Source organism: Callithrix jacchus, chromosome 8 (assembly GCF_049354715.1).
Source record: "Callithrix jacchus isolate 240 chromosome 8, calJac240_pri, whole genome shotgun sequence".
In the NCBI taxonomy this organism is placed as follows: domain Eukaryota; kingdom Metazoa; phylum Chordata; class Mammalia; order Primates; family Cebidae; genus Callithrix; species Callithrix jacchus.
This window is the reverse complement of record NC_133509.1, coordinates 68951284-68979138: the sequence shown is the minus strand read 5'-3', so window position 1 is coordinate 68979138 and position 27855 is coordinate 68951284. Positions and strand designations below refer to the sequence as shown.

The following is a 27855-nucleotide window of genomic DNA, read 5'->3' as shown; positions in this document are numbered from 1 at the left end:
GGGGCGCGGCCAGGGGCACCCGTTGGGACCGTTCTCCGGCTCGCTTGGGCGATGCCGGGGCCGGGAAGCGGGAGGGGACGACGCGACGCGAGGTAGCGGCCTGGCCAATGAGCGCGGGCCGGGCGGGGCTCGAGGCCGGCGGCCGGGGCGCGCGCGGAGCTGGGCGTGCCGCGGGTGACGGCGCGGCCGTGCGGGCCAATGGGCGCCGGATGGCGGGCGGGCGGGCCTGGCGGCCGGGGGCTTTAGGACGTGAGCTGGAGGCCGGCCGGACAGACTGACGTGTAAGCTGCATCGCGGGAGTCGTGAGGCGGGGATGGCGCTGGCGCGGGCCTGGAAACAGATGTCCTGGTTCTACTACCAGTACCTGCTGGTCACGGCGCTCTACATGCTGGAGCCCTGGGAGCGGACCGTGTTCAGTATCCTGTCCGGGCCGCGGGCGCGGGGGCCGGGGTGGGGGCGCGGGCCGCGGGGCCGCAGCTCCCAGGCCCTGGGCCTGGGGGAGGTTGGCCTCGCGGGTTCAGCGCGCGGAAGCCGGGGGCCGGGGAGGTCTGGTGGCCGAGGACTGCGCTGGCAGGGTTAAGTAGGGGTTGGGGGAGGCGAGAACTCTTGAGATCCGGGGTCACCCGTGAGTCGCTGGACCCAAGGTGGAAGCGTCTTGAATCCTGGAGGAAATCCGCGAGGGTGATGTGTAACCCGGTATGTCCCCTGCACTTCTGCCGCGCCTTCCTTTGGTTCAGTCCCCTGTTCCTGTAAGAGGCGGGGATCATGTAACAGTGGAGCACATCGCTCCGGCTTGGACGCCTTTGACCTTTAAGTGTTCCTGATTTAGTTGGCTTTGGGTCTACCGAGAATTCTGACCAGTTAACCAGCTTTTAAGCCAGGTTCTGAATTTGTAGGCATGACATTCCAGTAGTTTTGGAAAGCAGTTTAAGTTACTGTATCTTTTTGGTCTTCAAGGTGGATAGTTACAAAAGTGTATTTATTGCTTCTTCGCACAGTCCGTAGAAGCTGGGCCAGAGAAGTGCACTTTGTGGTTAGTTGTCGGTAGGGTTTGAAACTGTTTTGGTGGATAGTTAATAAATTCTTGTTAATAACTATTGAGTGGTTACTATAAGCAAAGCAATTGTGCAAAGCAAGTTGTCTGTTATCTTAGCTAACTTTGAGAACTTCAATTAATAACTCAGGATTGTGAAGATAAGCTCCCTGAAAGTCTGATGTTTCTTGTCTCTACTTGTCCGCATTGACATCCTTTGATGATATTCTTGCACAATAAATACTGATAATGAAATGTAACTTTTAAAAATATCAGGCCAATACGAAACAGATATTTCACAAAACATGTTTATCTACATTCTCTCCTTTTCAGTGTGGTTTAGTTGGAGTGGCTTACTTCAGAACAACTTTGAGAATGCATTGTTGCATTCCAGTGAATGACTGAGGTGATTTTATTCCAAGCCTTATTGAATTTGTTTATTTGTTTTGAAATAACATAAGGTTGTACTCGAAGCTGAGTCTTTTCAGCACTTTTGAGGAATTTTAGATGCTTTCAAAGCGATTTATTTTTTTATTACTATTGGCATTTCTTTCCAAACCTGGAATTTAAGAACCAGAATGCATATTTTGGATTTGGACTCCGAATATAGTTTGCTTTGATTTCTTGCACCATTTGTTTGTAGCTGCAGTTTAGTCTCACTCTTTAGGGCTCACAGGGTCATGCCTTGTAAAATATATACTTAAATGCATATTTAATAGAAGTCTTTCAGTAGAAGCAAGTGTATCTTGACTGACATAACACATCCTAAAATTAATTTTTTCTTTTTTTTTTTTTTTTGGTGTGACTGCATTTTGCTCTTGTTTGCCGGGCTGGAGTGCAATGGGACGACCTCGGCTCACTGCAACCTCTGCCTGCCGAGTTCAAGCGATCTCCTGCCTCAGCCTCTGGAATAGCCTGGATTTCAGGCGCATGCCAACATGTCTGGCTAATTTTTGTATTTTTAGTAGAGACGGGGTTTCATCACGTTGGCCAGGATGGTCTCAAACTCCTGACCTCAAGTGATCCTCCTGCGGCAGCCTCCCAAAGTGCTGGGATTACAGGCTACCACGCTCGGCCAGATTAATTTCTTTCTTCTTTTTTTCTTTTTAAGACGGAGTCTCGCTTTTTCGCCCCGGCTGGACTGCAGTGGTGTGATCGCCGCTCACCGCAACCTTTGCCCATCTTGGGTAAATCACCTCTCCGGGTCTCAGTTTCACCTTTGAAATGGGAATAATTGTGCCTTCATTATTGGCCTCTCAAGGTCATTTTGTGGGAGGCTGAATCAAATGTTAAGTGTGAAGTGCTTTATAAACTGTGACTGTTTAGACCGTGTTATTTTAAGTTCTGCAGGTCATTGTGGCTATAATTCTCCAAGTGCAAGATTGAAGAGATTCAAGCGATTCTTCTGCCTCAAGCTCCTGAGTAGCTGGGATTACAGGCGCCCCACCACCACGCGTGGCTAATTTTTGTATTTTTAGTAGAGATGGGGTTTCACCAAGTTGAAAAAAAAATTGAAATTGTAATTTCAGGGGATATTGATAACCTACTATCACTATGCTTTCCGGGGCATTCTTGAGCATCTGAATGGATGTGTAGAAATTATTTGCTTCTCCACTTCCCAAATCAAATAGCTAGCAGTTAGTTAACAGCTGTTGTAAACTGAAAGTCAATCTCGGCTGGGTGCGGTGGCGGTTCACTAGCCTGGCCAACATGGTGAAACCCCGTCTCTATGAAAAAAAAAGAAGGCCGGGTGCGGTGGCTCAAGCCTGTAATCCCAGCACTTTGGGAGGCCGAGGTGGGTGGATCACGAGGTTAAGAGATCGAGACCATCCTGGTCAACATGGTGAAACCCCGTCTCTACTAAAAAATAAAAAAAAAAAGAATTAGCTGGGCATGGTGGCGCGTGCCTGTAATCCCAGCTACTCGGGAGGCTGAGGCAGGAGAATTGCCTGAACCCAGGAGGTGGAGGTTGCGGTGAGCCGAGATTGCGCCATTGCACTCCAAACTGGGTAACAAGAGCGAAACTCCGTCTCGCGGGGGGGCGGGGGGGGGGAAGAAATACGAAAATTAACTGGGCGTGGTGGCACGCGCCTATAGTCCCAGCTACTCGGGAGGCTGAGGCAGGAGAATCGCTTGAACCCAGGAGGCGAAGGTTATAGTGAGCCGAGATCGTGCCACTGCATTCTAGCATGGGCGACAGAGTGAGACGTCATCTCAAACAAACAAACGAAAAAAACAAAAGAAAGTCAGTCTCCAACCTGGTGCAGTGGCTCACACTTGTAATCGCAGCACTTTGGGAGGCTGATGCGGGCAGATAGCTGGAGTCCAGGAGTTTGAGATCAGCCTAGGAAACATGGCAAAACTCCGTCTCTACTAAAAATGCCACAATTAGTTGGGTGTGGTAGTGCACGCCAGCTACTTGGGTGGCTGAGGCAGGAGAATCTCTTGAACTGGGGAGGCGGAGGTTGCAGTGAGCCCAGATGGCACCACCGCACTCCAGCCTGGGCAACAGAACGAGAACCTGTTCAAAAGAAAAAAAACTCTCAAGTGAGTATGTGTTTTTCAACTTAGGTTAGAAAATTGCGATTTATAAAAAAGATTTTAAGATGTGTTTTTAAGGAAAAGCATCTGAGTCAAGTCAGACACATTGTAAATAGTTCTTGAAACAGTAAGATTCAGAAGTAAGTTTTGTAGATTCTTCCTGGCTAGGGCCTATATGCTAAGTTTTCTTTTACCATCTGTCTTTTCTTTTCTCTTCTCTTTTATATTCTTTTCTTTTTGCAGTGGTGTGATCTAGGTTCACTGCAACCTCTGCCTCTGGGATTCAGGTGATTCTCCTGCCTCAGCCTCTCAAGTAGCTGGGACTACAGGCTGTGCCACCATGCCCAGCTAATATTTTATATTTTTAGTTGAGATGCGGTTTCACCATGTTGGCCAGGCAGGTCTTGAACTCCTGACCTCAAGTGTTACTCACCTCAGCCTCCCAAAGTGCTAGGATCAATTATAGGCATAAGCCATGATGTCTGGGCTACCATCTGTCTTCTGGAACTCCTGACCTCAGGTGATCCACCGCCAAGGCCTCCCAAAGTGATGGGATTACAGGCGTGAGCCACCGCACCTGGCCCCCATCTGTCTTCTGATAAGACATTTGAAGTGATACATTGGCTTTTGGTTTGTCAAGGGGTATTTGAACTTTTTCTATGTGCAAACATGTTTCTATCTTACGAAAAAATGGGACATGACACCTGCATCAAGACAAAAGATAACAATAACAAAGAATCTAATCAGTGCTAAGTAGTATTACAGTATATAGTGTAAAAGGAGACCTGCTTAGACTGAGAACCACTGACCTCATCTCAGGGGGGGACCTTTTTAACATATGTTTCCAAAGCCTCCTTTCCCAACTGGCATCCAAAGGTGGGAAAGAAAAGACCAGGTTTTGTGACCAAGACAGGCTTTTGTAACAGTGAGACACCGTCTGAAGTACCTCACTGGATAACATTGTAACCATGCTTGTTGAGAGGTGAGAAAATTAAAAATAGTGTGTTAAAATTATTTGAATCAACTTTGGGAAGCCAAGGTGGGTAGATCACCTGAGGTTAAGAGTTCAAGGGCAGCTTGGCTAACATGATGCATCCTTATCTCTACTAAAAATACAAAAATTAGCAGGGTGTGGTGGTCGGTGCTTGTAGTCCCAGCTACATGGGAGAATTGCTTGAACCCAGGAGGCGGAGGTTGCAGTGAGCCAAGATCGTGTCATTGCACTCCAGCCTGGGCAACAGAGCAAATACTGTCTCAACAGTAACAACAACAAAAATAATAATAATTTGAATCAGAAGTATGCTATTTTAATCTTTTTTTTTTTTTCTGAGATGGAGTCTCCCTCTATTGCCCAGGCTGGAGTATAGTGGTGCGAACTTGGATGGCTTACTGCAACTTCTGCCCCCTGGTTTCAAGCGATTGTCCCGCCTCACCCTCCTGAGTAGCTGGGACTACAGGTGTCTGCTACCATGCCTGGCTAATTTTTGTATTTTTTAGCAGAGGCAAGGTTTCACCATGTTGGCTAGGCTGGTCTTGAACTCCTGTCCTCAGGTGATCCACCTGCCTTGGCCTCCCAAAGTGCTGGGATTAGAGGCATGAGCCACCTCCCCTGGCCTAGTCTTGTTTTATTAATTAAAAAAGTAAAGTTATATTAGTATGTAATCACTGGGCTGTATTTGCCTATCTCTGCTGCTGCTGATGTTTCCATGGCATTTTATTTTAAGCAGAATGTGGGCAGTTTTTTGCTTTATGTTAGGAATTAGATTCCCCTTTAAAGACAGTTCATGTGTCTTGAAAACTTTTTTCCCCCCCACTTTTAAACCACAGTGCTGGGCACACAATTAATGCTTTAAAAGCAGTTGTTTAATTGGCTGGGTGCAGTGGCTCACACCTGTAGTCCCAGCACTTTGGGAGGCCGAGGCGGGGGTATCACAAAGATAGGAGTTAAAGACCTGCCTGGCCAATATGGTGAAACCCCATCTCTACTAAAAATACAAAAAAAAATTAGCCAGGCATGGTGGCAGGCACCTGTAATCCCAGCTACTCAGGAGGCTGAAGCAGGAGAATTGCTTGAACCCAGGAGGCAGAGGTTGCAGTGAATTGAGATCATGCCACTGCACTCCAGCCTGTGTGACAGAGTGAGACTCTGTCTCAAAACAAACAAAACAAACAGTTATTTATACATTGATTTGCTATTTTATTTTATTTTGAGATGGAGTCTTGCTCTGTTGCCCAGGCTGGAGCGCAGTGGTGCGATCTCAGCTCAATGCAACCTCCACCTCCTGGATTCAAGCACTTCTCCTGCCTCAGCCTCCTGAGTAGCTGGGATTACAGGCATGCCCCAACACACCTGGCTAATTTTTGTACTTTTAATAGAGACAGGGTTCCACCATGTTGGCCCAGCTGGTCTCAGACTCCTGACCTTAGGTGATTTGCCTGCCTTAGCCTTCCAGAGTGCTGGGTTTACAGGAGTGAGCCACTGCTCCTAGCCCATTTGTTATTTTAAACCAATTACAGGAGTATTTGAGAGTAGGAAAAGAGACCTTTTTTTTTTTTTGGAGACTGAGGTTTACTCTGTCACCCAGGCTGGAGTGCAGTCACGGGATCACGGCTCACTGCAACCTCTGCCTCCTGGGTTCAGTTGATTCTCCTGCCTCAGCCCTGCCACCATGCCTGGCTAAGTTTTATATTTTTAGTAGAGTCAAGGTTTCACCATGTTGACCAGGCTGGTTTCGAACTCCTGACCTATCCATCCACCTTGCCCTCCCAAAGTGCTGGGATTACAGGCATGTTTTTCAAACCACTTTTAGAGTAGCGCTGGAGCTTGGCTGTTTCTGATGAACAAAATTCAGTTATCAGAGAGAATTTAAATTTAAAGGGAATAGGAGAACTTTAAAAAAAATGTTATTATTTTATTTTTTTAAGAGACAGGGTCTTCCTCTGTCACCCATGCTGGAATGTAGTGGTGCAATCATAGCTTACTGTAAACTTGAACTCTTGGGCTCAAGTGATCCTCTTGCCTTAGCCTCCCCCTCAGTCTCCCGAATAGTTGGGGTAATTTTTTTTTTCTTTTTAATTTTTAGTAGAGACAGGGTCTTGCTATGAAACCAGGCTGGTTTCAAACTCCTGGCCTCAAATGGTCCTCCCACCTTAGCCTCCCAAAGTGAAGGAGAACTTCTTTGACTTATCTTGGAGCTGTTAACAAAATTTACATTGCTTTGCTTGCTCATTTGTATAATGTATATGTTGAATTCTGTACTTCGCAAGTATTATTATGTACCTTCTATTTGTCAGATACTATTCTAGAAATTGGGGCTATAACTGTAAATAAAACATAATTTTTTTCCTCTAATGCCACTAGATAAATAAATGAAATATATAGATTATTATATTGTTGTTATGGATAAAAATAAAACAGAACAGGATGGAAAGTAAGGAAGAAGGAGTTTTTTTTCCCTTTCCTTCCCTCCCTCTCTCCTTTCCTTCTTTTCTTTTTCTTTCCTTCTTTCTTTTTTTGACAGGGTCTTGCTCTGTCACCCAGGCTAGAGTGCAGTGGCATGATTCCTACTCAAGCTGTTCTCCCATCTCAATCTCCTGAGTAGCTGGGAATACAGGCATGTTCCATTGAGCCTGGCTAATTTTTCTTTTTTTTTTAGAAACAGGGTTTCGCCATGTTGCCCAGGCTGGTCTCCACTGCTGGGCTCAAGTGATCTGTCACCAGCCTTGGGTTCCCAAAGTGCTAGGATTACAGGTGTGACCCACCCACCATGCCCAGCTGAGTTTTTTTTTTTTCCTCCTCAATTTTAGCTAGAGTGGTCAGGAGAGGACATTTGGAAATATTTAAGCAGGGGGATAAGTCTAGAGAAATGAGCATTCCAGGCAAAAGGCATAGGAAGTGCAGATGCCGAGGCATGAGGAAGCCTGGCATGTTTTAGGAATAGCAGAGAGGCCAGTGTGGCTGGAGCCAAATGAAGTGGGGTCTGAACAGTGGGAAAGGTCAGATGATGAAGGGCCTCTCAGGCTGATTTGAGAACATGAATGCAGGTGCTCAGACCTTTTCAATACCTTTACTGGTTAAAATCCAGTAACACTTTTTTTCATGGACATTTTAATGTTTAATAAAGTAGGAAAATGAGCCATAAGAATATACGTTTTTGTTGGGAAAGGTAAGGGAAATCTCCTTCCCATTTTTGTTGGGAAGGGGATGGACAGAGGATGGTTTTCAAATACAAAATTACAGCTAGGTAAGAGGAATAAGTTCTAGTGTCTATAGTACTGTAGGGTGACTCTGATTAACAATTTATTGTATATTTTCAAATAGCTAAAAGAGCAGATTTAGAATGTTCCCAATACATAGAAATGATAAATATTTGAGGAGATGGATATGCTAATTATCTTAATTTGATTATTATGCACTGTATGCATATATCAAAATATCACATTGTACTCCATAAATAGGTATAATAATAATAATAATATTTTTTTCTTTGAGATGCAATCTTGCTCTGTCACCCAGGCTGGAGTACAGTGGCGAGATCTCAGTTCACTTCACCCTCTGCCTCCTCAAGTGATTCTCCCGCCTCAGCCTCCCAAGTAGTTGGGATTGCAGGTGCCTGCCACCATGCCCACTAATTTTTGTGTTTTTAGTAGAGACGGGGTTTCATCATGTTGGCCAGGCTGATCTTGAACTCCTGGCCTCAAGTGATCCTCCTGCCTTGGCCTTCCAAAGTGCTGGGATTACAGGCATGAGCCATGATGTCCTGCCAATAGGTATAATTATTTATTATGTGTCAATTAAAAAAATAATAAGTGGGCTAAGCCCTTTTCAGCCTTAGCCCACCTGCAGCCAGGTGAATAAAATAATAATAAGTACTGGGTACAGTGGCTTGCACCTGTAATACTGGCTACTTGGTTGGCTGAGGTGGGAGGATCACTTGAGCCTAGGAGTTTGAGACCAGCCTAAGCAACACAGCAAGACCCTGTCTCTAAAAAATAAAATAAAATGATTTAAAAAATATAATTTTTTTTTCTCCCTGGAACTCCAAGCTATTTTCATTTTGGATGGACAAAAATAGAACGTATAAACATTTTTTTTTGTTCTTTTTTTTTTTTTTTCAATTTTTTAAGACAAGGTTTCACCATATTGTTCAGGCTGGTCTCAAACTCCTGACCTCAGGTCATCCGCCCACCTCAGCCTCCCAAAGTGCTGGGATTACAGGGGTGAGCCACCATACCCTGCCAAAAGGCCTTTTTTTCCTTTTTTTGCATCTGTGTATACTAGAGTAATTAAAGTATTTGGGAGTTTCAAAAATATGAATTTCTAAGCTCTAAATAAAATAGATTATACATTTTTATGGTTGAAAACACAAAAGATACAAAAAGGTAGTTGGCGATAGTCTTCTTTCCATCCCTACCCAAGCCACCCTGGGACAACCAGTGTCAGCAGTTTCCTGTGCATCTCCTGAGATATTCTGTGAATATATAAAAAATACTCTTAATAGGTGTTGTTTTGGTGTAGTTTGGTGATATCAAAGTTTTTATAAGCCAAAAGAGGCATTTGAGGAATATATTTTGGTATGCCACCTGGGGAGGTACTAATAATGATTGGTATGATTTCCTATAATTAAATTAGTATCTCTGCCTGTTTTTTTTTTTTAATATGTAAAGTATATTTTGTAAATGGACACAGTAGACAAAGCAAAATTGATAAAGAAAAACCCTATGTTTGGTCAGTGGGCATGTTTAAGTCACTATCTGTCTTTCCTGAGCTAGTCAATAAAGGGAATTATAATTAAAACCTCAGTTCACCAGAGTCTTTCTCTTTTTCTTTCTTTTATTTTTAGAGACAGGGTCTTATTCTGTCACCCATGCGTGAGTACAGTGGTGTGATCACAGCTCACTTAAACTTCCAGGCTCAAGTGATCCTCCCACCTAAGCTTCCCAAGTAGCTGGGACTATAGATACACACCACTTGCCTGCCTAAGTTTTAAGTTTCCCTCCCTCCCTCCCTCCCTCCCTTCTTTCTTTCTTTTCTTTCTTCCTTTCTTTTTTTTTCTCCTTCCTTCCTTTCCTTGCTTTCTTTTCTTTTCTGAAGGTCTCGCTCTATAACCTAGGCTGGAGTGCTGTGGCACAATCATGGCGCATTGCAACCTCTGCCTCCCAGACTCAAGCAATCCTCCTGCCTCAGCCTCATGAGTAACTGGGACTACAGGTGTGAGCCAGCACTATGCCTGGCTAATTTTTGTCTTCTTTTTTAATGGAGACAGGGTTTTACCATGTTGCTTAGGCTGGTACAGTTTTAAATTATTTTTTAGAGGTGGGGTTTCACCATGTTGCCCAGATTGGTCTTGAACTCCTGGGCTAAGTGACCTTCTTACCTCTGCTTCCCAAAGTGGTGGGATTACGAGAGTGAGCCACCATGCCCGGCCTAGACATTTTTTCTTAATGAGTTCCTTTTTTTTTTTGAGACTGAGTCTTTCTCTATTGCCCAGGCTGGAGTGCAGTGGTGCAATCTTGGTTCACTGAAACCTCTGCCTCCCGGGTTCAAGTGATTCTCCTGCCTCAGCCTCCCAAGTAGCTGGGACTATGCTTAAGTTTTAAATTTCTAGTAGTGACAGGGTCTTGCTGTGTTGCCTAGTCCTCCTGCCTCAGCTTCCCAAAGTGCCAGGATTACAGGTGTGAACCATTGGACCTGGCCTTTTTTTTTTTTTTTTAAAGAACAAACCTCAAATGCTCAAATTTAACAATTTAAGCTATGTGTTCCAGAAGATGTACTTGATAGAGGATATATATATATATAGAGGATATATATATATATATATATAAATTGGAATGTTCAATAAATAGTAGTTATGGAATGGTAGAAAGATTGTATTTATGATCAATAGTTATGAGAAATAGAAGTTTTACAAATACAAGGATTTTGGTCAGCATATATTATATATGTTTCTGAAAAACTGCAAAATAATAGGGTTATGGAAAAATAGTATTGGGGCAGACCATTAAAAATGTATGCAACTTAGTAAGCAAGCACTAGCAAAAACAATACTTGGCATCTTGAGGGAATAACGTGGATATCCCAGAGAGGCCGGCTGCTCAGCTTTGCTGGAAGCTGCCCGAGGGGACATTAAAAATGCATGGACAAAAAATAAAAAAATAAAAACAAAAATGCATGGACAAAGTTGAATGGAAATGTCAGCAGTGGGTGCTGATGTAATGCAGACAGTGTGGGCTGCCATTGAGGCAGTGTAGGGGCAGTGCCACCCGCCACTGACTGAGAGCTGTGCTACCCTGGAGGTGCCTTTCTCTGAAGGGAGATACCGGGTGCAAATGTGAATTTCTAATTTTCTTAAAATAGAATTAAAGGGACTTCTGCCTGTATAGCAGCTGAGTTGAGAGAGGTTTCCTGATGAAGGTGATACAGTTGACCCTTGATTCACTTGGGTCTGCCCCCAGGCCCTCATCCTCACTCCCAGGCAGATGAAAATCTGTGTACAACTTTTGAGTCCCCAGAAACTTTGCTAATAGTCTACTGTTGACTGGAGTGTTACTGATAACGTTAATAGTCGATTAATGCATACTTTTTGTGTTATATGTATTACATACTGTATTCTTACAATAACGTAAGCTAGAGGAAAGAAAATCATAAGAAGAAGGACGAGGAGGAGGAGGAGGAGGAGGAGGGGTTGGTCTTGCTGTTTCAGGGGTGGTAGAGGCAGAAGAAAGTCCATGTATAAGTAGACCTGCACAGTTCAAACTCATGTTTTCAAGGGTCACTTAGTTATTTTCCCACTGATGAAATATCCCATATGAAGGAATAAAGCTCCTATACTATACTAGTCATATGTGGGTTATCTGATGTTACAGAAACATGTACTGTAGCAGTACAGATATTTCAGAGCAGACTGGGAATTTTTTTCCCCATGACACTGGGACTTTAAATCTTCAAGAGGGTAATAGCAACTCAAATCAAAAAATGAGTGCCAGAGACATCATAACCTTAGTGTCTCTGGGATTAGAGCTACAAACCATTTCCAGGATTTTAGTCCACACTGAAAAATTTTCAGTTCGTGATCATTACTCATTTCGCAGCATGCTTTGTTTGTTTAGTTTTAAAAGAGCTCGTCATCAAGTTGTAGTTTCTAAAAACAATCTTCTTGCTTAGGTTTGTATAATCAGCACACTATAGAAAACTCAGAGAATGGGTTTTGCTTGCTAAACACTAACTTCTGATACTGATGTGATATCCTTTAACATGATCCATGAATATCAGATTGGTACAGAGGACTGTGACAGTATAGTATCTTCCACCTGCTTCAACATAAGGCAACTGGAAAAGTTATCAAGAGATAGTTTTTATATCCAGGAAAAATTCACTTTCTGGTTTTTTTTTTTTTGAGATGGAGTCTCGCTCGGTCTGCCGCCCAGGTTGGAATGCAGTGACACCATCTTGGCTCACTGCGACTTCTGCCTCCTGGGTTCAAGCAACGCTTGTGCCTCAGCCTCCCGAGTAGCTGGGATTATGGGCATGTGCCATCGTGTCGCGCTAAGCTTTGCATTTAAAAAAAAAATTTTTAATATTTTTTACCTATTTTTCACAATCCTGTTTCACTTAATTTTTGTATTTTTAGTAGAGATGGGGTTTCATCATGTTGGCCAGGCTGGTCTCAAACTCTTGATCTCAGGCGATCCACCTACTTGGCCTCCCAAAGTGCTGGGATTGCAGGCATGAGCCACCGAACCCACTGGAAAAATTAACTTTCTTTACATTTCCATTGGTGAGGATCTGCAGTTTTTTGAGGTCAGGGGAGAAGAAAACTATAGTCAGACTGGATGGAAGGAAGAAAGAGTTCCTGTTTGGGGTTTCATTCAGTAGCTGGCAGCTGGTTTCACTTAGGGCTTTGATTGCTTTTCCGTAAACAGCCTATGATAATACTTCATCAAATGCTTTGTTTTATTTTTTCATTAAGATGATTTCTTAAATTAGATTTGTCAGAAGTTTTGAGTATTTCTAAGGTTAAATAGCATTTTAGAATTGATTTTACAAAAGAAATTTGATTAATATAGGATTGGATTGCTTTATTTTTATTTTTTTGAGGCAGAGACTTGCTCTGTCACCCAGGCTGCAGTGCAGTGGCATGATCTCGTCTCACTGCAGCCTCTGCCCTCCCGGGTTCAAGCGATTCTCTTCCCTCAGCCTCCCCAGTAGCTGGGATTACAGGCTCCTGCCACCAGTGTCCAGCTAATTTTTTTGTATTTTTAGTAGAGACGGGGTTTTACCATGTTGGCCAGGCTAGTCTTGAACTTCTGACCTCAGGTGATCCACTCGCCTTGGCCTCCCAAAGTGCTGGGATTACTGGTGTGAGCTGCTGAGACTGGCCATGGATTGCTTTAAATGTTGTTTTAGCTTTGCTTTTTAATTTGGCTAGTGTAATCAGAGACTGATATCACTGAAATTGTTTAGACTAGTGAAGTTGTATAAGTCATACCCACTGGAACAAAGGTCTATATGACCGTTCCCAATAAGAAACCTTTAATTTTTCAAAAGTCTTGTGATTAGATTACCAAGGTGGGTGATGATAGTTTAGAGTTACTAATTGAGACAGGAAATGTTAGTTGCTGTGGTTTTGTTTCTGATGTACTGTACTTATATTCAAAGCATTTCCTCTCTTTGTTATGGGACTTCTAAAAAATTTTTTTAAGGTTGCTGACAATGGCCTTTTTATGGGCAAAAAAAAAAAAATCCTTATTTATTTCCTAGCCAGCTGGAAAATTAGCTTATGTTTAGGAAATTCCTCTTAAAGAAAGAGAAAACAACATAAAGATTCTATATATGCCTTCATATCTACTTGCTTTTATGTCCATGGAACCCATAAAATATTTATGTTATGCCCAGGTTATAAATGACCTCTGATTGTTCATTCAGCCCTTTAACAAACATTTATCTTCAGCACCTGCATAGTATCCTGGCACATTATTTGCTCAGTTCTGGGATGATTCATGAAGCACCTTTTTTACCAAGCAGTGTACTATGGCTGGAAGCAAAGGCTCAGTAGAGGTGCTCCATCAAACACTTAAAAGTCGGTGTTAGAGACAGGTCATAAACACAAAACAGAACAGCCCATTTTTCAGTTTGAGGTTGTACTCTAGATTGCACTTTGTTCTATTGCTTGAGTCATGGAACCCCCTCTTGAATATAGACCTGATTAATTTGTATATAGCTACTGATACTTATGCAAACAACAACAAGAGTTTGGTAAATAGAAAGATTATTACTTTGTATATTACCTTCCAGTATATGTGTATTGCATAACACTGATTCATTTTTACATTTTTTTCTTTGTGTATGTGTGAAACAGAAGATTGCTTTACGGACGATTGAGAGGTGGTACCTAAATGTCCTCTTCAAACAAGCAGGATCCTAACATGTTAATGAAAGAAAGGACCTCATTTTATGAAGGAACTCAGGTCCAGAGAGGTTGTGACATCCCAGGATTACACTATAAATTAATAACAAATTAGTAGCAGGATGAATTTGGGCAAACATAGGTATAAGTCATGATGTTAAATGCGCAAACCCTCAAAGAACAGTTTTAATGAGGATTACATTGCCTTCTCTTGCAGAATAGATTCGATTCTGAATTCTCACAACTCTGAAAGATAGGTGATGTGTGTCCACATTTTATTGATAAGGAGACTGGTATTCAGAGAGCTTTTGACACAGGGATGGAAGAGTTATGACTCAAACCTGGGTCTCCTCCAGTGTTGTATTGTTTCTAATACCAATTTCTTATAATTCAGTGTGTTAAGGATACTTTAAATTTTGAGAGGCTTGTTGCATAATGAGATGGATTAAGAAATCTGTTCCAGATAGCAAATTATAGTTGGTATACTCTGTTATATATATGTTTAGGTTTGTGAAATGAGATGGATTGAGAAATCTATGCTGGATAGCAAATTATAGCTGGTATACTCTGTTATATATAAGTTTAGCTTTGTGAGAGCACTTCTAAGAAGATAAAGGGCACACGTTTGCCAGCCTTCCAAATGTCACAATAAAACCAATGCCCAGGCTGGGTGTAGTGGCTCATGCCTGTAATCCCAGCACTTTGGGAGGCCGAGGTGGGCAGATCACCTGAGGCCAGGAGTTTGAGACCGGCTTGGCCAATATGGAAAGTTATAGAATATAGTCTCAAACCCTTTTGGAAGGCCTAAAAGTTTTTTCTGTAGTTCTTAGCTGAAGGCAGCCTAAATCCCCTTTACATTTAGTTAGTAAGTAAAGCAAGTAGCTAAGGTATATGGAAGCATTTACCTAACTAACTTGTTTACTCATGTGGTCTTAAAACTAACCTTTCAGCCAGATAGCCCTCCCAGGAGGAGATCGACCAAGGAGATTACCTTCTAATAGTGTTTGCTTTGGGCATTAGAACCTGTCCTTTAATCTCTTCTCTCTAGTGGTGTTGACTCAAGCTTTTGTCAATTAAACTTTACTAAATAAATGCAAGTCTCACTAGCTGGTAGGGACCAGCAATTGCAACTGTTTACCGCACTCTCCAAGGAGTCTGTAAGTGTCCACAGACCCTCAGCCAAACTGGCAAAGCATAATATCTGTGTGGCAGTGTACTTCATTCATCTGTTGTGAAGTCAAGGTCTGCAAGACATATCCCCATGAGCAGTGACCCTGACATCTGGGCTTACCTCTTCCTCCTTGCTGACTTGCCAAAATATGTTAACTGTGGAGGGTGTCTGGGTTCTTGGCATTTTGAACAAAGAATTGTTCAAAATGCACAAACGAACAAGAAAGGAATGAAGGGTTTTACTGAAAATGAAAGTATTCTTCACAATATGGGACTGGGCCTGAGCTGAGCATAAGGGCTCTAAGGCCCCATTACAGAATTTTTGGGAGTTTAACTGCCGTTTAACCAATGGGGGATTCCATTGGTTACCTGGAGTATGCCCTATGTAAATGGAGAGGATGTAGAAAAGTTACAAAGTAATTTACTTGGTCTACACCCTGTGGAGAGGATATTTTCTATCATAACTGAAGTGTGAATTGGCCTTATGTTCCCTGCCTCCAGAGCCGATTTTTTCCTGCCTCACTGGTTTCAAGTGATCCACCTGCCTTGAGTTCCCAAATGTTGGGATTATAGGTGTGAGCTGCTTTGCCTGGCCACTTTTTTTTTTAAATGGAGAATCTCACTCTGTTGCCCAGGCTGGAGTGTATATACAGTCTTGAACTCTAGTATCTTGTATTTTAACCAGGCAATAAAACGTTTTCAAGTTTTGATATGTTCTTGTTTCACTTAGAATAAAAAAATCATGCTTTTATATGCATATAAAAGATTTAAAAGCCTGACAATTTAATATTCACAAACTTAGCTGTCAGATTCTTGATTTTTAGTGAATAATCTCTGTTAGACTAATTTATGCATGTTCCTTAAATGATATATTCTCCATACTTAATTGAATGATTAGTACCATAAAGACTATGTAACATACATATCCAAAAGGCTGGAGTTGAAATTGAGCCAATGACCTTAAGGTTATTACTATACCGTTTTCATTTGTTTGGTATATAAATTTATAAGGTTTATATAAAAACTATAAAAAGCAAACTTTGTTCTTAAGCATAGTATTGCCTAGAAACTGGTTTTGTCTTTTCTGTAGTCATTATCCAATTTGTCAGCCACAATAATGTGTGGAATATGGAGAAAGCATCATAATGAATCTAGTCAAATGAACGCCTCTATTCAGCAGATGTCTATTTAGTATGTTTTGTGTTAGATGTTGGAGATACAAAACTAATATTATTTCTCTGGTTAAGGAGTTAATGATTTGAGTGAGATAAGTACCTCTACAAATAGGTAATGTCAGGTGATAAGTGCTGTGTTACTCACTTTAATACAGAGTATTACAGGAGCTTTATTGAGCATTAGGGAATAATTAGTTCTGCCACGGGGTGGGGTAAGAATGGGAAAAATTATGAATGCCAGGGAAGTTATACAAGAGGAAATAACTACTGAGCTCCTAGAACTATTAGGTTTTACTAAGGGGAATAGGGCTTTTCATATGTAGGAAAGTATATGGCATCGTGGTTAAGAACACAGGTACTTGGGATTGGACGATTTGGTTTGGAGCTGGCCCCTTTACTTTGTTGTTAGGGAAGTGACTGGAACTAGATGACGTGTTTAGCATAGTACCAGACGCGCACTAGACATTCACAAAGTGAAAGCTGCTGCTGCCACTATTATTCTTACTTATGTTATTATTAAACAGTAAGCAAAGCCAGAACAGTATGGAAGTATATAATACTGTTTTCTGAGACTCTTGTGATATGGCTGCAAGTAGGATATATGTATATTAGGGAATGGTTTGGTCTGTTGGGAAGTAGAGTGGAAAAGTAGCATGGTAGATGTGGTTGGTCCTCACCTAGGCCCCCTTTCTTTTCTTTTTTTTGAGATGGAGTCTCACTCTGTCACCTACTCTGGAGTGCAGTGGCGTGATCTGGGCTCACTGCAACCTCGCCTCCTGGGTTCAAGCGGTTCTCCTGCCTCAGACTGCCAAGTAGCTGGGACTACAGGTGTGCGCCACCACACCCAGCTAATTTTTTATTTTTAGTAGAGAAGGGGTTTCACCATGTTGGCCAGGCTGGTCTCAAACTCCTGACCTCAGGTGAGCTGCCTGCCTCAGCCTCCCAAAGTGCTGGGATTACAGGTGTGAGCCACCATGCCTGGCTTTTCTTTTTTTAAAGTTAATTTTTTTTTTCTTCGTAGAGCAACATTGTCTTACTATGTTACTCAGACTAGTCTCAAACTCCTGAGTTCAAGTAATCCTCCCACCTTGGCCTCCCAAAGTGCTGGAATTACAGACATGAGCCACTGCACCTAGCTTAAGTCCCCTTTAATAGCTGATGTACCCCACCAGTCTCTGTGAGTGTTGGCTGCTAATGACTTATAGCTCCCCGTTTCTCCAGAGTATTGTCCTCTGCCAAGCAGCTTTCTTAGGTGGCGTTTCCTTATTCCACCCTATAGCCAATGATTGACAGATAAGGAGATAAAAAGGTCAGGCCCCTTGTGTCAAAGCAGTATCAACTGTGTGGTACAATTTATGCTCCAGAGTACCCTGTGGAAGGCTGAGACTCTGTGCCTACTTAGCTTATTTACTCTGCTCTATTCTACTGTACTCACTCCCTCAATAAATATCTTGTACAAGAATCCTTGTCTTCCTCTCTCAGTCCCTAACTACTTCTGTGGATCCTAAGACTTGGGGCTAGATCAAAAAAATCCTTGAATACTTGCCTTAAAATCCTAAGTGCTGTCCTGTAGGCATTGGAAACCTAATGGATTTAAAAAGGATAATTCTACTAAAGAGGGGCATGGACAGTGGCTAGAAGCCTAAAGGATGATAAATGCCTCAAATCATTTATCATTGATTAGGATAGGGGAGGTGAGATTTAAGAGTCATTTGTAGGGGTTGGGAAATAACTGAGATGTCATAGGTAATTTGAATATGGGAGAAGGAATAAAAAAACTTCTAGACTGGATGACTTGGCAAATAGTTATGTCAATTGGAAAAATAGGATTCATAGAAAAAGGTGGTTGGAGAAGGTGAATGTGTTCAGTTTGAATTTAAGTTACCTTGTTGAATGTCATAGATGGAAATGTACAGTAAGTAGGAAGAAATATCTGTCTGCACTATGGAAGATGAGGTCAGGTTGACAGCATTAAGCTACAGATTGAACATCTCTAATCTGAAAATCGAAAGTCTGAAATGCTCCAAAATCCAAAACTTTTGGGCAACAACATGACAGTCAAAGGAAAGGACCGTTGGAGCATTTTGGATGATGGATTACATATGCTTACCTGGTGGGTATGATGCAAATATTCTAATTTTAAAAAATCTGAAATTTGAAACACTTCTTATCTCAAGCATTTAGGATAAGGAAAACTCAACCTATAGTTGTTTAAGTTATGAGAGCGTGTGAGGCCCAAGACAAAACAATGGGAATTCCATTTTGTTATCTGGAATGTTTTCAGTGGCAAGTAATAAAATCTAACAATAAAATCTCCTTTAAGAGTAAGGGGATTGGCCGGGCATGGTGGCTCACACCTGTAATCCCAGCATTTTGGGAGGCCGAGGTGGGCAGATCACCTAAGGTCAGCAGTTTGAGACCACCCTGGCCAACATGGAGAAACCCCATCTCTATTTAAAAAAAAGAAAAAAAAGAGTAAGGGGATTGACCAGCCACTTGTGGTGGCTCACACCTGTAATCTCAGCACTTTGGGAGGCCGAGGTGGGAGGATCCCTTGTGCCCAGAAGTTCAAGACCAGCCTGAGCATCGTAGGGAGCATCATAATAAAATAATTATTTTATTTTCTCTACAAAAATAATAAATAAATCAGCTGGGCATGGTGGTGGTGTGTGCTTGTTGTCCCAGCTACTTGGAGGCTGAGGTTGGAGGATTGCCTGAGCCTGGGAGGTCGAGGCTGTGGTGAACTATGATTGTCACTGTACTCCAGCCTGGATGACAGAGTGAGACCTTGTCTCAAAAAAAAGTAAAGGGGATTTATTAAGTTAGTATGTGAACATCCAGTGGTAGGGTGGGCTTCAGGGTTTTTTAATGAGGATTCTGACTCATTTTTTCTGTGATTATTTTTGTCTGGCCACCTTCTTGAGTCAGCTTTGTTCTGAATCTTGCTTTCCTCATGGAGGTAAAGTGACTCCAGTTGATTGCAAGATTCCATCAGCAAGCTGCATATTCTAGGAGAGAGCATCTATGTTCCTCAATTCCTGGCAGAAGTTCTAAGCTTTGAGCTGGTTAATCAGTTTTGAGGTAGGGCATTGTTACCAAGAAAAAGGAATCCCCTCTAATTGGTTAAGACCAGTCAGGACTTATCCATGAAGATGAGTTAGTCCAACCAAAAGGGCATGGCTGCTGTACTAGAAGGCAAGGTAGAGTGGATGCTTGCCAGGAAAGCACAAAGTTCACTCTAATAATCTATCATCCATCATAAAGGAAAGAGCCAGTGAAAAACAGGGAAATGGTAAGAGACATTAAAAGAGGGTCTTAGAGAAACACGTTTCTCAGTCCACAGTAGAGTTTTGAAGAGTGGAAAGGTTTTTTTTGTTCTGTTTTCTGTTTGTTTTTTGAGACAGGCTCTGGCTGTGTTGCCCAGGCTGGAGTGCAGTGGTGCCCTTCTGGCTCACTGCAGCCTTGAACTCCTGGGCTCAAGTGATCCTCTCACCTTAGCTTCCAGAGAGCTGGGACTACAGGCATAAATAGAAAGGGTTTTGAAGGACTGGCACTTGTAAATTCAAACAGCCTTTGGATTTGATAGGAGACCACCAGTGAGCTTAGAACAATGCCTACAGTCGAGTAGTAAGAATCAGATGGTGTGTTGGTGATGAACAGATATATGGCAATGATATAGAAACAGCAAATCTGTATATTTTTCTTTTTTTTTTTTTTTAAAAAAAGAAATTAGTAAATAGAAGGTAGTAGTTTAAAGAAGAACTGGATTAAGGGAGGTTAAAAAGTAAATTGTGAAAAAAGTTTGTAAGAGACTGGGGTGGGTGCAGTAGCTCATGTCTGTAATCCCAGCACTTTCAGAGGCTGAGGTGGGTGTATCATGAGGTCAAGAGGGGGAGACCATCCTGACCAACATGGTGAAACCCATCTCTACTAAAAATACAAAAATTAACTTGGCGCATACCTGTAGTCCCAGTTACATGGGAAGCTGAGGCAGGAGAATCATGCAGAGGTTGCAGTGAGCCAAGATGGCACCACAGCACTCCAGCCTGGTTACAGAGCGAGACTCCGTCTCAAAAAAAAAAAAAAAAAGAGAGACTTTTTGCCCTTGTTTGCTGGATGAAGAGAATGAGTTTATTGTTTGAGTCAGGCAATCTTGGTTTGACCTCTGGCTCTAAAGACAGCCTTCCTGTATGGCCCTGAACAAGCTACTCAATTTTCTCAGCTTCTGATTAATAATGAACGTAATAAACATTTCATAGGAAAGCTGTAAGGGTTAAGTAAGATAATGTAATTGTGGAACAGATTTGTCAACTAACCTGTAATACAAATATTAGTTGGTAGTAAGCACATTGTTTATTTAAACCCTATCTTCTCATAGAAGAATATAAGTTATGTTAGAAATAATAGTATGTAGAGCTGAAAGATATGTAGAGTTGAGAAAGGAAAAAGGCAAGTGAAAGAGGAGAAAGAATAAATGAGAATATGTAAATTAATAAAGCATGACCCCAGTTCAAAAACAGTTGTTCCTGTTAGCATGCCGTGTAACCGTGCAAAGCCAAAAGCCCTTAGACATAATTTTTGTTAGCAGTATTTTTTGTGGCCCCAGAGAGAGGCCTCTTGTTGACTTCTATATATACAGTTTCAGTTCCTTTTATAATAAAAAGAAAGGAACACAGTAGAGAAAGGCTATTGTTTAGGTTATCAAGATGTCTTTTATTTGAAGTTGTTGCAAATAGGAGCAATAGTGATAATAATGTTTAATAGTGATAATAATAAATAAATGTTTGATAGTAGCAGATGCTGTCATTTTATATCCCTAAGCTAGCGTATGATTGATTTTAGCTTTGTCTGACTCTAAAAATACTTTTAGCTACATTCTAGTCTAACTAATTCTAAAGTTCTTTGATGATACATTCTTATTAGTTAAGTTGGTATACCTTTTACAGTCATTAAATAGAATTTTATTTCTATGTGTTTATTTTTTAGGTTGAACAGTATCACATTCTATGCTTCATTTTAAGCAGTCCGACCGGGCATGGTGGCTCATGCCTGTGATCCCAACACTTTGGGAGGCTGAGGGGGTGGATCACCTGAGGTCAGGAGTTTGAGACCAGCCTGACCATGGTGAATGAATCCCTGTTTCTATTAAAAAGAAAAGAAAAAAAAATTTTAAGCAGTCTGATGTTTTCAATTATACAGGGAGAATAACATTACCTACTTTATATTGTGATAGTAAAGATAGAATGAGCTAAAACAAAACAAAACAAAAACCAGCTTAGAATGGTGCCAGGCATGGTTGTTAGTGGCTAGCATTATTGTTCTTGTTATTACTTCTTCATCAGTACTTGACATAAACCAGAAAACACTATGCGAATGGGTACTTCAACATACAAGAGTCATTGAAAACATTTGGGGATTTAGTTTTGAATAAATTAAGAATAATAAGTTTTCTTAACAACACCTCAGATTCCATGCTGGTTTCCATTGTGGGGATGGCACTATACACAGGATACGTCTTCATGCCCCAGCACATCATGGCGATATTGCACTACTTTGAAATTGTGCAATGACCGAGATGCGACCACGATCAGAGGTTCCTTGGGGAAGACCCACCCTATGAAGTTGGAATGAGACCATCAGATGTGATAAACTCTACTAAATGTCAACATAACCAACCTTATAAAGACTAAAATTCATGAGTAGAACAGGAAAATCATCCTGACTCATGTGTTGTGTTATTTTTGATTTTTAAAAGGCTCCTGTATAGCATTTTTGTCTATTTTAACATTGTAGCCATTTGTACTTTGATATCAGTATTTTCTTAACCTTTGTGACTGTTTCAATATTACCCCCGTGAAGCTTTTCTTAATGTAACTTTGAGTACATTTTAATTGCCTTCTATTTTTAAAACTCAAAATCCTTAGTTGGGCTTTACTGCTCTTGCTATTGTATGGCATATACATCTGCCTGGATATATTTCTACTCTTGACCAAAGTTTTGTAAGAACAATATAAGATTTCGGGTAGGGGTATGGGGAGGGAAGATATTTTATTGAGAACTACTTACAAAAGACTTATCTGTAAGCTTGAACTCAGGAGTACAGTTTTAGCTATCTAGACTCTAACAGCTTTTGCTTTAAAACTATTAAAGTATTTCTTAATGAAAAAGAAAAGATCTTGCTAAAGTTATAATAAGGAACATTTCGCCTTTTAAATATTTAATTCTTTGTGCACTTATTTCCAGAAAACTTTGGTGATAATTCTTGAGACAAAAGGTGGTTAATTAAGTAGCATTATTATGTAATGCTTATATATCATAGAGTTTTTAATAGAAGATAAATCCATTTCCTTTGAGGGTCACTGTTAACAGTGTACTTCCTTAAATTTAATGACTGTAATGGGTGCTGCATTTGCACACTGCATTAAGTTATGATGAGATGAATTGTTGTTAAAAATTATAGCAAAAACAAATGTAAACTTGGTTAAAATCCTTTCACTCTTTGTATTTTTTTTAAGACTTTTATTCCTTAAATGTAAAATGATTACCTAATTTTTTGATGTAAATTCATTAAATGCAAAGAGAAAAAAATCAGCTGATGTAGCAGTATATCTTTTTCTTGGTGGTTAAATATTGATCTAGTATTTATGTTTCTGAATTGCCTGTGGAGGACCAGAAAAGCAGTAAGTATGTCTTATTGTATGTCCTGCAACATAAAAATATTACTAACTAAAAAAAATTAGGCATTATGTGTTTTAACATGCTTTCCAGTATACGTTTTGCTAATTTTTAAAATTCAGGTTGTTTTTGTTTTTTTTTTGAGATGAGTCTCACTCTGTTGCCCAGGCTGGGGTGCAATGGTGCAATTTTGGCTCACTGCAACTTCTGCCTCCCAGGTTCAGGCGGTTCTCCTGCCTCAGCCTCCTGAGTAGCTGGGATTACAGGCATGTGCCACCGCACCTGGCTAATTTTTTGTATCTTTAGTAGAGACAGGGTTTCACCATGTTGGCCAGGCTGGTCTCAAACTCCTGACCTAATGATCCGCTGCCTCAGCCTCCCAAAGTGCTGGGATTACAGGCATGAGTCACTGTTCCTGGCCAAAATTTAGGTATTTTTTGCCCTAAATTTTAAGGATTAGACTTTTGAAGTATTTTATAGTTTAGAGGTCTCGAGTAATATATAAATGTTTAATATTTTTTAGACTCAATTTATATCATCACAATTAGATAGAGGTAGTGAGAATAATATGTAATTACCTGGTTTGAAGTAGTTAAAAATTGGATATGGTCATATCTGAACTATAGTCATACTATCTCAAGAAAAATACCGTGAGGATTTAACATAAATCCTCATGTTCTGCTAATGCCCAAATTTGGCTTTCCTCCACTATACCCCATAGAGAACCACTGACAGGTGGATGTCTAATATTCCTCTGGTGGGTTGAAGGCAGGAGAAGTTGAGAATTACAAGTTTCTGTGGCTATCCAGATGACCTATCCTGGCCTTCTATTCAGAAATCTGCAATTTGTCCTCAGTCTTTGCTGAAATTCATTAAATTGCTGTTGTATAACTGATGGTTATTATGAACACTGACCTGTGAGACATACGGAAGATAAAGTTTAGTCTTACAGGAAATCTTGAGGAGAGTCAAAAGGGAAATGGGAGCATGTCTATTGAGAGGTGATCAGGGAAGTTTATGCTCATTGTCTGATGCAAATGTCTGATCTATTTGTTAGTAAATAACAAATGGGGAAATCATTTTCAGTTTTTGTTTAAAATAACGTATTTATAAGCATACCTTGTAGTTATTGTGGGTTCAGTTTCAGACCACTGCAATAAAGTGAATATCTCAATAAAGTGAGTCATATGAAGTTTTTTGGTTTTTTCCTGCATATAAAAGTTACATTTACACCATCCTGTAGTCTAAAGTGTGTAATAACATTATGTCTTTAAAAGCAAACCCAATATACCTATTTTAATTAAAAAATTATTTATTGCTAAAAAAGCTAATGATTATTTGAGCCTTCAGCAAGTCATAATTTTTTGTTGGAGGGTCTTGCCTTGATATTGATGGCTGCTGACCGATCTGGGTCATGGCTGCGGAAGGTTGGGGTGGCTGTGGCAATTTCTTAAAATAAGACAATAGTAAAGTTTGCTGTGTTGATTAACTCTTCCATTCATGAAAGATTTCTCTGTAGCATGTAATGCTATTTGATAGCCTTTTACCCACAACAGAACTTCCTTCAAAATTGGAATCAATCCTTTCAACCCCTGCTGCTGCTTTACCCACTAATTTTATAAGATATTCTAAATCCTTTGTTGTAATTTCAGCATTGTTCATAGCATCTTCATCAGGAGTACCCACCATCTCAAGAAACCACTTTCTTTGCTCATCCATTAAAGGCCAAACCTTGTCTGTTCAAGTTTTATCATGAGATTGCAGTAATTCAGTCACATCCTTAGACTCCACTTGTAATTTTGCTATTTTTAGCACATCTGCAGTTAACTTCCTCCACTGAAGTTTTGAAGCTCTCCAAGTCATCCATAAAAATTGCAATCGACTTCTTTCCAACTCCTGTTACTGTTGATACTTTGACCCCCTCCAATCATAAATCTTAATTGCATCTAGAATGGTAAATCATTTCTGGAAGGTTTTCATTTGACTGCCTGAGTCCATTAGAGTAATTACTACCAATGGCAGCTATAGCCTTACAAAATGTATTTCTTTAATAAAGACCTCAAAGTCAAAGTAACTCCTTGATCCATGGGCCACAGAATGGATATGTTGGCAGGCATGAAAATGGTATTAATTTCCTTGTGCATCTCCATTAGAGCTCTTGTGTGACTAGATGCATTGTTAATGAGCAGTAATATTTTGAAGAGAACCTTCAAAATAGTAGGTCTCAACAGTGGGCTTAAAATATTTAGCACATCGTGCTGTAAACAGATGTGCTGTCATCAGTCTTTATTGTTCCATTAATAGAATACAGGCAGAGGCCACACGGTCTTTGAGCTGAACCCGAAGTGGTCGTTTTTATCGCAGCTTCCCCATTTCCACGGATCCCTGCTTAAGCCTCCTGTGGAAGCCTGGGCCCGCTTCGTAGCTTTCTCCCTTTGTCTCATAACCATGTCCACCAACGAGAATGCACATACACCTGCTGTCCATCTTAACAGATTCAAAAACAAGGGAAAAGACAGTACAGAAATGAGGCGTCGCAGAATAGAAGTCAATGTGGAGCTGAGGAAAGCTAAGAAGGATGATCAGATGCTGAAGAGGAGAAATGTAAGCTCATTTCCTGATGATGCTACTTCTCCGCTGCAGGAAAACCGCAACAACCAGGGCACGGTAAATTGGTCTGTTGATGACATTGTCAAAGGCATAAATAGCAACAACATGGAAAATCAGCTCCAAGCTACTCAAGCTGCCAGGAAACTACTTTCTAGAGAAAAACAGCCCCCCATAGACAACATAATCCGGGCTGGTTTGATTCCAAAATTTGTGTTCTTCTTGGGCAGAACTGATTGTAGTCCCATTCAGTTTGAATCTGCTTGGGCACTCACTAACATTGCTTCTGGGACATCAGAACAAACCAAGGCTGTGGTAGATGGAGATGCCATCCCAGCATTCATTTCTCTGTTGGCATCTCCCCATGCTCACATCAGTGAACAAGCTGTATGGGCTCTAGGAAACATTGCAGGTGATGGCTCAGTGTTCCGAGACTTGGTTATTAAGTACGGTGCAGTTGACCCACTCTTGGCTCTTCTTGCAGTTCCTGATACGTCATCTCTGGCATGTGGTTACTTACGTAATCTTACCTGGACACTTTCAAATCTTTGCCGAAACAAGAATCCTGCACCCCCGTTAGATGCTGTTGAGCAGATTCTTCCTACCTTAGTTCGGCTCCTGCATCATGATGATCCAGAAGTATTAGCAGATACTTGCTGGGCTATTTCCTACCTTACTGATGGTCCAAATGAACCATCACGACATGGTCGTGAAAACAGGAGTTGTGCCCCAACTTGTGAAGCTTCTAGGAGCTTCTGAATTGCCAATTGTGACTCCTGCACTAAGAGCCATAGGGAATATTGTGACTGGTACAGATGAACAGACTCAGATTGTGATAGATGCAGGAGCGCTTGCCATTTTTCCCAGCTTGCTCACCAACCCCAAAACTAACATTCAGAAGGAAGCTACATGGACAATGTCAAACATCACGGCTGGCTGTCAGGACCAGATACAGCAAGTTGTGAATCACGGATTAGTCCCATTCCTTGTCAGTGTTCTTTCTAAGGCAGATTTTAAGACACAAAAGGAAGCTGTATGGGCTGTGACCAACTATACCAGTGGTGGAACAGTTGAACAGATTGTGTACCTTGTTCATTGTGGCGTAACAGAACCATTGATGAACCTCTTAACTGCAAAAGATAACAAGATTATTCTGGTTATCCTGGATGCCATTTCAAATATCTTTCAGGCTGCTGAGAAATTAGGTGAAACTGAGAATCTTAGTATAATGATTGAAGGATGTGGAGGCCTAGACAAAATTGAAGCTCTACAAAACCATGAAAATGAGTCTGTGTATAAGGCTTCATTAAACTTAATTGAGAAGTATTTCTCTGTAGAGGAAGAGGAAGATCAAAATGTTGTGCCAGAAACTACCTCTGAAGGCTATACCTTCCAAGTTCAGGATGGGACTCCTGGGACCTTTAACTTTTAGATCATGTAGCTGAGGTATAAATTTGTTGTGTACTATGTTTGGTATTTTGTCTTCCTGTTTCTCTACGAAGAACTCTTTCTAAATGTGGTTTATTATTGTAGCACTTTTTACACTGAAACTATACTTGAACAGTTCCAACTGTACATACTGTATGAAGCTTATCCTCTGGCTACATTTCTTATTTCTATGTGGAATTTCATATCTTGCAGCCTCCTGTAAATAAACATTAAAACCCACCCAAAAAAAAAAAAAAAAAAAGAATACAGGCAGAGTAGATTTAGCATAATTCTAAGGGCCCTAGGATTTTTGGAATGGTAAATAAACATTAGTTTCAACTTAAAGTTACTGGCTACATTAACCCCTAATGAGAGTCAGCCTTGGAAATTTTGAAACTAGGCCCTGACTTCTCTCTAGCTATGTAAATTCTAGATGGTGTCTTCCAATATAAGGCTGTTTTATCTACAATGAAAATCTCATTTAGTATAGCCATCTTCATCAGTGATCTTAGCCATAGCTGCATAGTTTGCCACATAATCTATATTAGCATTTGCTGCTTCACCTTTATTTTAAAAGGATGGCTTCTTTCCTTAAACCTCATGAACCAACTTTTACTACCTTCAAACTTTTCTTCTGCAGCTACCTCACCTCTCTCAACCTTCCTAGAATTGGAGAGTTAGGGCCTTGCTATGGATTAGACTTTAGCTTAAGGGAATATTGTGGCTGGTTTGATGTTTTATCCAGACCGTTAAAACTTTATTCGTTTTCAGCAATAAGTCTGTTATACTTTTTTACTATTTGTGTGTTCACAGGAGTAGC

General features: G+C 40.9%; 1 protein-coding gene, 1 long non-coding RNA gene and 1 pseudogene across 2 annotated transcripts; all 3 read left to right on the top strand.

Moving 5' to 3' along the window:
• The first annotated feature begins 271 nt into the window (after positions 1-271).
• Positions 272-24178, top strand: SPTSSA (serine palmitoyltransferase small subunit A). Its single transcript, XM_002753802.7, has 2 exons — positions 272-416; positions 21792-24178. Exons 1-2 carry the CDS (start codon positions 314-316, stop codon positions 21893-21895), a joined length of 207 nt encoding a protein of 68 aa, XP_002753848.1. The 5' UTR covers positions 272-313; the 3' UTR covers positions 21896-24178.
• On the top strand, positions 501-20773 carry LOC144577385 (uncharacterized). The gene is made up of 2 exons (XR_013521142.1): positions 501-696; positions 2145-20773. It is a non-coding gene; the product is annotated as an uncharacterized LOC144577385 (long non-coding RNA).
• LOC144577384 (importin subunit alpha-1 pseudogene) lies at positions 21792-27297 on the top strand (annotated as a pseudogene).
• Positions 27298-27855: the final 558 nt, after the last annotated feature.

Bases quoted from the DNA above. Each gene is read 5' to 3' on its own strand.
- SPTSSA (XM_002753802.7), top strand. From the start codon at position 314: ATGGCGCTGGCGCGGGCCTGGAAACAGATGTCCTGGTTCTACTACCAG. The intron at 417-21,791 runs GTATCCTGTCCG...ACAACACCTCAG, and splicing joins CTGGGAGCGGACCGTGTTCA to ATTCCATGCTGGTTTCCATT.